The sequence below is a fragment of the Mastomys coucha genome, unplaced genomic scaffold, assembly GCF_008632895.1.
Source record: "Mastomys coucha isolate ucsf_1 unplaced genomic scaffold, UCSF_Mcou_1 pScaffold5, whole genome shotgun sequence".
In the NCBI taxonomy this organism is placed as follows: Eukaryota; Metazoa; Chordata; class Mammalia; order Rodentia; family Muridae; genus Mastomys; species Mastomys coucha.
Window position 1 is genome coordinate 68,266,849 of NW_022196911.1, and position 11,967 is coordinate 68,278,815.

General features: G+C 39.8%; 1 protein-coding gene across 2 annotated transcripts in view; it reads left to right on the forward strand.

Annotated features, from left to right (window-relative positions):
• The window catches only part of Zzef1 (zinc finger ZZ-type and EF-hand domain containing 1), a 132,538-nt gene that overhangs the window by 51,168 nt on the left and 69,403 nt on the right, over nt 1–11,967 (forward strand). The window contains exons 13-18 of one of the 2 annotated variants that reach the window (XM_031354332.1): nt 97–309; nt 1,389–1,489; nt 2,587–2,756; nt 5,743–5,876; nt 8,978–9,048; nt 10,256–10,370. In XM_031354332.1, the coding sequence (XP_031210192.1) occupies nt 97–309; nt 1,389–1,489; nt 2,587–2,756; nt 5,743–5,876; nt 8,978–9,048; nt 10,256–10,370 (804 nt within the window). The remainder of the gene's footprint in view (nt 1–96; nt 310–1,388; nt 1,490–2,586; nt 2,757–5,742; nt 5,877–8,977; nt 9,049–10,255; nt 10,371–11,967) is intronic. The other variant, XM_031354333.1, reaches the window with a different exon arrangement.

Consider the following 11,967-nt stretch of genomic DNA (forward strand, 5'->3'; position numbering starts at 1 on the left):
AACCAAGAGGAACTTTCCTAAAAAGTCCTTTCAGTCTTCTTTCATTGTATTTGGGGATTCTAAGTCCTTCTCTTAGGTCTCTTTTATCCTTTCTAGTTCTTGATGGTGAAGTTCCTCTGCACCCGCCAGGAGTCAGCTGAGCGGTTGGGCGTGCAAGGCTTGAGCATCAGTGGGTACCTCCGGCCTGCAAGGGCAGAAGCGGAACAAAGCATCCTCTATGCCCACTGTAGAAGGGACACAGAGAATATTTATGGAGCCACCCTGCTTCTTAGGACCCTGCAGTTCATCCAGCAGCTCGCCCATGACCTGGTAGGTTTCTTCCATTATTATACAACATTCCCCTAGGAGAAATGACTGACAGTGTCAAGGGAAGAGGGCAACCTTTAAAACCTGTCCCCTCTAAAGTGATGACAGTATTGATGAATACAGCAGATATTCTACTGCACGATAATACAAAAAGGATGGAGAGAGTGGGCTTTGGCACCAGTCTGTGGAATACGACATGGCATGTGGCCATTGTTGTAAGGTCCCCTGAAATAGACCTGCAGACACATGATACTGTCCCTACTTGTGCTTACCCAGTGTTGGCAAACACAGCAGCATCACAAGATCTGTTCTTTAAGTGTTAGAATTACTTCTCACATCTGGAGGCAGGTTTCATTTATTAAATGGACTAAACTATCAGGATTTGGATTTGAAATATTTGGAGTTTTGGTGCTGACTTTGACTAGTCAATCATTGTATCAGTTCACTCAAGGGAGTCATACTGCCATCACTGTGGACTGCTTTAGGGAAGTACTTGTGTGTGTATAGCAGTGTCCATCCACCCTTAGCTTTCTTTTCTCTTCAGTGCACAAGAGGCTATTGAGCCAGTGTATAGATGTTGTGTGGGTCTCTGTTCACTAAGAACTCTTTATCATGGCAAAAAAGAGAAAGTGGCCTAGGGGTAGTAGCTAGGTTACAGCAGAAGTGCAGCCCACATGTAGGGAAGTAAGGACAATCCTGGCACCGTTATCATGTAAAGCTAGGGTTATGTTTATGAAATCAGAGAGCCTGTGTGGCCATGTGTGTATTAGTGTTACATTTACTTTTGCATGCATGTGTGCACACATAGACACACATACCACACAAAGATACACACACAAAGACACACACACATAGACACACACAAAGATACATATGGACACAAACATATACATACACACAGACACACACATGCATATAGATAAGTACACACATACATAAAAACACACATACACATATTTCTGAGTTGTATGAAAATTTCACTCAGGTGGGTCATCTCACTTCTTAACCATAGCAAGACATCTCAATATTTCTCTAAATATATTTTTAATTTTACTTTTTTTCTTGTCTTTATCATTTTTTAGGTGCAGCAAAAGGAAAGTGGCTTAAAATATAAGTCTTTCCTGGACTTTGCGGGTCTTGATTTGCAGATCTTCTGGAATTTTTACAGTAAATTAAAGCAAAAGTAGGTCAGAACTTGTTATAAAGTGACAATCATAAGCAAAGCTAAAATGGATATTTTTCCTTCTAAACTTTTTTTCTTGTATGTATTCTTCTGATTTGAAATGGTTGTTAAAAATGGCCCTCGACTTTCTATAACATTTTTAGGAAGCATTTTCCTAACCATTTCTTTATTGACTGTCCTCAAACCTGATAGGTAAACAGGTCAGGCATTATGGTGTTGTATACCATATGATGCTATTAGAGGTTGAACATCTCTAATCCAGCATTACAAAATTGAAAAATGTTTGCTTGCCACAAGTGGAAAATTCCACATCTCACTTCATATCACGAATCACAGTCAAAATGCAGCTGAGCTAAAAATGCTGTATGGCTGGGAGTAGTTACCCAATGACACAGTGCTTACTTAGCCTGCACAGGTCCTGGCTTCAGTCTCTAGTGACATAGTGCATGTAAGCATGCATGAGGCCCTGGCTTCAGTCCCCATCACTGAAAAAAAAAAATTTATATAAAACAAATGAATGTCATATTTAAAAAATTATCTATTTGTTTATTTATGTGTGTGTGTGAGTTTATGCTCGTGTGTGGGTATGTGGACCTGTGTGTATGTAGAGGTCAGAAGCAAGCATTGGATATCACATATTAGCTAGGCTAGAAGCCATTAAACTCAGAAACCCTCCTGTCTTTTGTGCCCTGCCACCACACACACACCTTGGAGCTGGGTTACTGCATTCACAGGTATGCCCAGCTTGTTACAAGTGCACTGGGATCTGAATGACAGCTCTTTGTTCTGATCATGGCCTTTTAAATGAAGGGCATGATTAGTCTCCTCAGTTTACAGGTGAAGAAACAAAAGCAGAAATGTGTTTCCTTCCCCCAGTGGGCATTCAGACGGCGTCTGTTTGTTTCCAGTGGGCATTCAGAAGGGGTCTGTTTCTAGGTATCTGGCATTGTTCCTTGTTTTCCTCCCAGCTTCTTCTGGCTTGGTGTTCCTTTACTGAACCTGATGTCTTGAGGGAAGTCTATTATAGACAGCTCTATGGCTTTGGAGGGTAGCCGGTACCTGCTCGTCTACGCTCTGATGTTCTTTGTCCTCTGCAGCCCAAGGGAAGAATGCATCTGTGCACAGACCCTTCTGCTACAGCTCCTGCAGAGCTGCTTCTCAGTGCTACAGGGTGACCCACAAGCTGCCTCAGAGGAGGAGAAGCCTGCAGCACAGCGCCCTGAGGGAATACAGGCTGCCAAGGAGCTCTACACACACTTATGTGATGGTAGGTGTGGGGCGTGTCTTGAATGTGACTTTGTACTGGTGACTATAAGCCACTTGGCTATAAAAGTGTGAGGGGTCTAGTGATTATATGAGCCAGAAAGAGATTGGCACTGTGGGACATGAACCTGTTTGCTTTTCTGCCTCCCTCCCTCTGTTCCTTTTCTTCCTTTTTTCCTTAAGAATGGGTCTCATGTACCCTGGTTGGCCTCTGGCTCACTAAGTGGTTGAAAATGATATTCCTGTTTCTCCCTCCTGGGTAATGGAATTATAGGCAATAGGAATTATAGGAATAGGTATTATAACACAATATTCACGGTCTTTTTAAAATTAATCAAGTTATTTATTCACTTTACATCCTGAACACAGTTTCTCTTCCTTACCTCCCTCCCCCCCACCCTTTCTCCTCAGAAAAAGGGAGGCCTCTATGAATATCAGTTAGCTTTGACATATCAAACTGTAGTAAGACTAGGCACATCTTATTCTATTGAGGCTAGAGTAGGCAGCCCAGTTAGGGATCCAAAGGCAGGCAGTGTAGTCAGAGGCAGCCCCTGCTCCTGATTTAGGAGTCTCATATGAAGACCCAGCTGCACAATTGGGTTTTTTTTATTATTATTATTATAACTATCTAATTGGAACTTTTTAAAAAAACTTTTATTGCATTATGATGAGAAAAGTTACATGATTTCAATTTATCTGAATTCGTTAACATTTAAAAACATATTTTAAGTAAATAGAATTAAATCACACTCTTGTTTCCCTTTTGTACTCCCACTCCTCTCAGAGATCCCCCCCTTTAATACCTACAATATCTTTTTTTGTCATATTCCTTAAAATTTATAAAATATTATAACAATAAAAATAAGTACTATAAAAGTTGTTTGATATAAAACAACAATCAATTTAACAGTCTTATGTAGATTCTCGTCTATAGCAACAGTGAAAATACATTGTTCTCAATATAAATTTTAAATAACTCCAAACATATTAACTGTATACTTAAAAATAATACATCACTACTAGTATTTTCTTAAATGAACATAAATATATAAAGTCATTTTGTTTGTTTTGTATTTAGTAGAGTTTAAAATCTTGGCTCTTACTGTGGTACAAGCCCAAAATAATAACAATTTTTAGACGTTGGATTTCATTGTAATAAGGCTGTACTTCAATGACCCTCACATCACCAAAGGATTTTACCTCCATTGTAGCTAAGCTGAGAGTTGATAGTTTTGCTGCACCAAGAAATGAATTGTAGGCTCGATTTTTGGATACAGACTTCCTGCTATGGTCAAAGCTATTTGACTTGAGTGAGTGACTTTATTCTCAGTCCACAGAGAACAGGTTACATTCATTTAAGAAATGGTGTAGGTATTAAGATGGTCTATCCATAAAGTCATTCACCAACTGTTTCAATGAAAATGGTTCTGCTTGGAAGGTGGCACAGACATTAGGTGAGGGTAAGAATTTGGTTCATTAGCTGTGTTAATTTGGAAAACCAGCTGCACAATTGTTACGTATGTGCAGAGGGGCCTAGGTACATCCCATGCCTGCTCTCTGGTTGGCAGCTTAGTCTCTGTGAGCCCCTATGGACCCAGGTTAGTTGATTCTGTAGGTTTTCTTGTGGTATCCTTGTCCCTTCTTCCATAGGATTTCCAATGCTCTGCTTAATGTTTGGCTTTCAGTCTCTGCATATGTTTCCATCAATGGCTGGGTGAAACCTCTCAGATGACATGCTAGGCTCCTGTCTACAAGTGTAGCAGAGTACCATTAATAGTGTCAGGGGTGAGCTCCCTCTCATGGCATGAGTCTCAAGTTGGGTGAGTCATGGCATGAGTCTCAAGTTGGTTGGCTCAGCCCTCAAATTCTGCTCCATCTTTTACCCCCGCACATCTTGTAGGCAGGACAGATTATGGATCTAAAATTTTGTGGCTGGGTTGGTGTCCCAATCTATCCATTGGAAATCTTACTTGGTTACAGGAGATGACCTGTTCAGGGTCCATAATCCTTCATTGCTAGGAGTCTTAGCTAGGGTCACCCTCATGGATTCCTGAGAGTTTCTATTGTCCTTGGTTTCTAGTTCATCCCAGAGATTCCTGCCAACCCCCAGCCCACTGCCAATCCAGTTGTTTACCAGTACTCTATCCCTCCATCCTCCCCCTACTTCATCCCTCCTGTTTTCATTCCCACTCCCTCCCCCACCCAGTCCCCTGCCTCCACTGCCCACTCCCCCATATCTAATCTATTTCCCCTTCTCAGTGAGATTCAAGTGTTCCCCTTGGGTGCTCCTTGTTACTTAGCTTCTTTGGGACTGCGCATTGTAGCATAGTTATCTTGACCTTTATGACTAATATCCTCTTAGAAGTTAGTGCATACAATGTTTCTTTTTCTGGGTCTGGGTTACCTCACTCAAGATGATCTTTTTCTTGTTCACAAAACTCAGTTTTATATAATCCTGGGCCTCAAACCCAGAGCTTCACAAGTGGTAGACAAGCACTCTGCCATCTGATTTATATCCCTAACACAACAGGAGAATTTCGTTTGATGCCTTTTGGATTTCTGCTTTGAGTTGAGGGTTTGTTCTTTTACAGCTGACTTCTTCCTAGTTTCAGATACAGTTCTATTTTATTGTGGGTAATTGCTTTTATACTGTTTAACCTTAATGTCATTAAAGACTCTGGATGTGGCCCTTGGAGAGAGACTATAGTAACAATTGAGGATGAAGCACATGCCACATTAGAGAATACTTTTAAGTCTTTGTCTCAAGTGTGTTTCAAGAGAACAGAGAAATCAAGATATAAAATTTGTCCAGATAGTCTTTGTTTTAGTCAAATGTCAATAAGAACTAATTTGCCTATACTGCTAAACCTATACAAAGAAATAGTTTGCTGTGGTACAAAGGACAAAGTGGAGAGTAGTGGATTTGTAATGAGGCTAGTTAGGGAATAGATGCAATGTGTTATTGCTGATCCATTGTTCTTTCTCATTAGTGGTAGACAGAGCTGATGGAGATTCCATGCCCATGGAGATCCTAAAACAGGAAGTGAGAAACACTCTTCTCAATGGGGCTGCCATCTTCTTTCCTGATCGACAGACTCGGAGAAACCAGCTCTTCACCATGATGGTAATTATGTACCGAAAGTGTGGATTCCATGACTGGGTTAGTCTTTATCTTTAAGTACATGACAGTGTTTTCTGATGTGTTCACTATCTACAGAGTTTTGGGTGAGATTTTTAAAGGACAGGCACTGTGCTCAATTTGGATTTCACAGTTTGTCCTCTTGCTTAGTCACAGTGTAGTTTCCACTCTTATGACTTGCCTACAATTGAATTTTTATCTTTTCTTTCCCAAATTATGAGAAAAATTTAAAGGAATAACATAGTGAGTCCTCATCACCTAACTTGACAGTGGCACACTCAGGCTAGCTAATCTTGTTTCATCTGTGACACACCTCACTTGCTTTTCAGTATACACACCTACCCAGTGTCATATTGAAGTAAATGACCAATTTTATTCATAACTACCTCATTATGTAACTGAAGAAAATCTAACGGGGTTTAACTCCTCAGCTGGTTCTTCTTACCCTCCTAGGACCTCTCTCCACATTACTCAGATTCAGCACCAGGGTAAAAGGTGCTTTTCGTAGTTAAAAGCACTATGTTGTCAAATGGAACATTTTATACCAAATACTTTTGCATTTGTTTGCTGGAAGCATTCATCAGGTAGCTGAATGAATGACTTTTGTTGTTGTCATTGTTAGCATGTGTCCCACATGAAACATAGAAGACATTTGCCACTTGAATGGTGTTAGTGTCTCTTAGCAAAGCAGCCTTGTTTCTTTTTCTCTGTTCATTCCTTCAGAGAGGGATTAGGTTGGGTGTTTTTGTTGTTGTTTTTTGTTTTGTTTTGTTTTTTCACTTTACACCATCATGAGTTAAACAGCACTACTAATTTTTATATTGCTAAACAATTCTCTTGTAAGGCAACTATGTTCATTGTGACCATCTCTTATCTTCCCAACTGTACTGTACCAAGCAGAGGCCTAGGTCTTAAATCCTCTGGAATCTCCCTTAGTGCCTTACATAGAAATTGGTGTTTAGGGGCTGGTGACCCCTTATCAACTTGACACACAAACATCACTATTAAGCCATAACATTTCCTTTCTTGTTCATCCCCAAGATCACACATGAATATCAACATTGCAACATAAGCATTCCAAATTTTAAAAGTCCTGCAGTCTTTTAAAATTCAAATCTCTAAAAAAAAAAAAATCCAAAATTCAATCTCTTTAAAGCATTTAGTCTCTTTTAAAATCCAGAGTCTTTGTAAAATTCCAAAATCTGTTTACAAGTTCAAAGTCAACTGTGGGCTCCTAAAAAATCAATAATAAGTTAAAGACTTTTGTACTTCAAGAGGGAAGAACCAGCGTATAATCACCTTCAAAGCAAACACAAGCAAATTCCAAGTGTATAAATAACCCAATGTTTAGTACTGGCATTCACTCACAGTCTTCTGGGCTCCTCCAAAGGGTTCGGGTCACTTTCCTGGCTCCACCCTCTGCAGCATACAGCATGTCTCCAGCTCAGGCTGGCTCCACTCCATACTTATTGCTGTTCTTGGCAGTCATCCCATGGTACTGCCATTTCTAAAATGCTAGGGCCTCTTGCTACCACTGGACTGCACTTTTCACCAATAGCCTCTCCTGGCCCCTCTTCATGGTGCTAAGCCTCAACTTCTCTTCATGATTCCTTCAGTTCTGGCCTTCAGCTGCTACTGAGTCTTCCTTTTTCAATAACCTTTCTTGGCTCTCAAAGTACCAAGCCTTGGTTGCTCTTCATGACTTCTTCATGCCTTCAAAACAAGTATCACCTGGATGATTCTTAAATATTACCAAGTTCAGCTGCTGTTTCAAGGTACAACTTGGCCCCCTCTGGAACACAGCTTCTGTGTGCTGACTTTGGAGGAAACACTTCCATGGAAGATTTTACCCCAATGATCCTAGTCTCTTCTTAATCACTGCTAATTTCTTAGCTCTAGCTGACCAGCATTAATTGTCCCAGTAAAGCAAAGGTTTTACTTCAGTGGATCTGGTCTCTTGTTAATCACAGCTGATTCTTCAGCCCCAGCTGACTGGAACCACAAATTCTTAACTCAAAATATTCAACATCCCTAATAGAGTCTTTAAGTGACTCTTAAACTTCCCACTGGAACGTCACAAGTCAGGCCTCCATCATCTGCATGTGTCTCAGCATTCTCATCTTCCAAGCTCCCACAGAACAGCTCACCAAGTTTCGAACACTCAATGGCTTTTCTTTTCCTTTTTTTTTTTTTTTTATCTTAAATTTCATTTTTAAAAATTTTACCATATTCTTTAAAATTTATAAAATATTGTAACAAAAGTGATTATTATAAAAATTGTTTGATATAGCTGGGTGGTGGTGGCACACTCCTTTAATCCCAGCACTTGGGATGCAGAGGCAGGTGGATTTCTGAGTTCAAGGCCAGCCTGGTCCACAGAGTGAGTTCTAGGACAGCCAGGGCTATACAGAGAAAACCCTGTCTCAGAAAACAAAACAAAACAAAACAAAACAAAACAAACAAACAAAAAAACAACAATACTACTAATAGAGAGGCTGAGATACGAGAAGCATGATTTCAAGACCATTATGTGGTACACAGCAAAACACTGTCATATACAGACAAGCAGAAAGTATATATGTATTGTGCAGTATTGGGCCTATTTCTCCAATTACCAAATTAGAGAGGCCACTGGATGACAGCCAACAAATTTCTAATTCCTTATATTTTTGAATTTCAATCGATTAGGATATCTTGGTAATGTTAACTCAATGGCTTTTCTAGCCCAGAGTTCCAAAGTCTCTTCTACAGTCCTCCCCAAACAACATAGTCAGATCTGTCACAGCAATGCTCCACTATCCTGGTACCAGTAGGTCTTGGAGTTTCTATTGCTGTGCTGAAACATGACCAAAGAACTTGGGGAGAAAGGAGCTTATTTGGCTTATACTTCCGCATTGCTCTTCATCTTGAACAAAGTCCGGACAGGGCAGGAACCTAGAGACAGGAAAGACTGCTGCTTACTGGCTTAGGTGGATGCTCTGAGATGGCCCAGTGGGTGGTGGTATTCTGTGGTATTCTGTGCTGCTCTAAGGCCTCAGGAATGTTATGGAGTTGGTTTTCTAAATGTACAGTTTCTGGTTTCCTAGAAGAAAGTCACTGAGCATGAACACAAGCAGTCTCTGCAACTCACTTTCCGTTCACTCTGCACATATTTTAGGTAAGTTTACTTTTCTTTATTTGTCAAATACTTTGGATTTTTGAAAGATTATTATTATTATTATTATTATTATTATTATTATTATTATAGCTATTTCTTCTCATATCTTTTGGAATTGTGCTTTCTCTGCTAATCAAAAAGCTTCAGTTTCTGAAGTTTCTCCTAGGTGTAAGAGTGACTAGAATAGGGATGTACTTGAAGTCACAGTCATTATAAAAACAGTTATATTTGGGTCCACTGTGGACCCCTTCTGAGTGCTTCAGTTTCTAAGGGAATCTTAAAGGTAAAAACTATAATTGAAGGAGGTTCAGATCTTATATTTAAATCTATAAATGCAACTACTTAAAAACTAACTACAAACCAATGTAGTTAGCACATGCCTATAATTCCATCATTCGAGCAATGGAGACAGAAGGATCTCTGAAAATTTAAGGCCAACCCAAGCTTCATACATATTGAGTTCAGGTCTGCCTAGACTACATAGAAAAACCCTGTCTCAAAAATAAAAACAAGAGCTGGGAAGAGCTGGGAAGATAGCTCAGTTGATAAAGTACTTGCCTTGCAAGAAGACTTGAGCTCAATCCCCAGACTCATTAAAAACAAAAAACAAAAACAAAAAACCAGAAATGGTGGTGTGACATGTAATCCCAGTGCCGGGAGGCAGAGAAAGGTAAATCCCTAGGGCTTGCTGGCTAGCCAGCCTACTTTGCATGTCCTTGGCCAATGAGAGGCCTTTCTCAAGCAAAGATAGTGGACAGTGCCTAAGAAACAGTTCACAAGGTTATCTTCTAACCTCCATGTATATGTACATACACACACCCACACCCCACATACACAGACACAGACACACACACACCCCACATACACAGACATGCACACACACAGACACACACACACACACCCCACATACACAGACATGCACACACACAGACACACACACACACACACACACACACACACCCCACATACACAGACACACACACGCACACACCTGCATAAAGCACAGAATAGTAATTTGCAGAAAGAAGATAAGCAGGAGCTGGGAGGACTTGGAGATGTGTTGTTATCAAAGATGCTAAGGGACAGCACAGCTTCTCTTCCTGACCCCTGACATTGAAATCTGTCTACATTTTTTTTGGGACCTTCAAGGTAGAAAAGAAAAATCCCCAGCCTGTACCCAGATGTTGACAGGTTTGTGTCATTTCAGTGATAAGGATCCAGGAGGCCTTCTGCTTTTACCTGAGAAGAGTGACCTGGCCACCATGAACACCAGTGAAGTCCTGGCTGTCATGAACACCCTCCTCTCTGTTGCTGCTCGAGAGGTACCTAGTGACAGCCTTTCTATCTGTCTGTCGCCTTTCCATCCTGCTCTCAGGAGCATGGTTATGCCAGTCACCATGCCTTCCTTGTAGCCCTCATTTGCAGTATGATTACACTTTGATATGGCTGCCTTACCTGTGCACAGAGATTTCCAGCCAGCCCCTGCAAACAAATTACAAGATTTTCGTTTATCTTAGCAAGGACTGAAAACACAAGAGTGCTTGCTAACACATCTGTGAACAGAGGGATGGACATCAAGTGCCTGGTAGTATTGGTCAGTGAGCCTAGCAAGATTTGATTTTTTGTTTTCTGAAAACTTCTTTGATTTTTTTAAAAAAATTAAGATCAGTTCATGAATTTTCAGCCCTATCAACTCTGATACTATAATCTCTTTATCTTGTGATGGTGATAATTTATATGTTGTGCTTCTTAGAATGTAGCCCATGCTGCTACCAAATAAGTCTTGCCTGACAGAAATTTGGTTTCAGGTGTCACCCCATGCAGCTCATTCAAATCCCTAGGGATAAGGCTTACACATTTTTACCAACCACCCCAGGAGGCTCTGAGGAAGGTTCCTTGGCTTGCTCTATTAACCCAAGATCTCAAGGAGCTCTTACAGTAGGAGAACCACGTAGGCCCCAGCCTTGAGGAAATGTGGTCTTCAGAATGTCTCATCTTATATCTCGTGGTTGAGCCTAGTGTCTTTAGGTTTGTTTGTTTGTTTGTTTGTTTGTTTAAACTTTTATTGCATTATGATGAGAAAAGTTACATGATTTCAATTTATCTGAATTTGTTAACATTTAAAAATATATTTCAATTAAATATAATTGAATCACATTCTTGTTTCCCTTTTGTACCACTGCTTCTCCCAGAGACCCCCCTTCAATACCTACAATATCTTTTTTGTCATATTCCTTAAAATTTATAAAATATTATAACAATAAAAATAAGTATTATAAAAGTTGTTTGATATAAAACAACAATCAATTTAACAGTCTTATGTAGGTGCTCATCTACAGCAATAGTGAAAATACATTTTTTTAATATAAATTTTAAATAACTCCAAACATATTAACTGTATACTTAAAAATAATACATCACTACTAGTATTTTCTTAAATGAACATGAATATATATATAAAGTCTTTTTGTTTGTTTTGTATTTAGTAGAGTTTAAAATCTTGGCTCTTACTGTGGTACAAGCCCAAAATAATAACAATTTTTAGACATTGGGTTTCATTGTAATAAGGCTGTATTTCAATGACCCTCACATCACCAAAGGATTTTACCTCCATCCCTAGCTAAGCTGAGAGTTGATAGTTCTGCTGCACCAAGAAATGAACTGTAGGCTCGATTTTTGGATACAAACTTCCTGCTATGGTCAAAGCTATTTGACTTGAATGAGTGACTTTATTCTCAGCCCACAGAGAACAGGTTACATTCATTTAAGAAATGGTGTAGGTATTAAGATGGTCTATCCATAAAGTCATTTGCCAACTGTTTCAATGAACAATGAATGGTTCTGCTTGGAAGGTGGCACAGACATTAGGTGAGGGCAAGAATTTGGTTCATTAGCTGTGATAATTTGGAAAAGCATTCA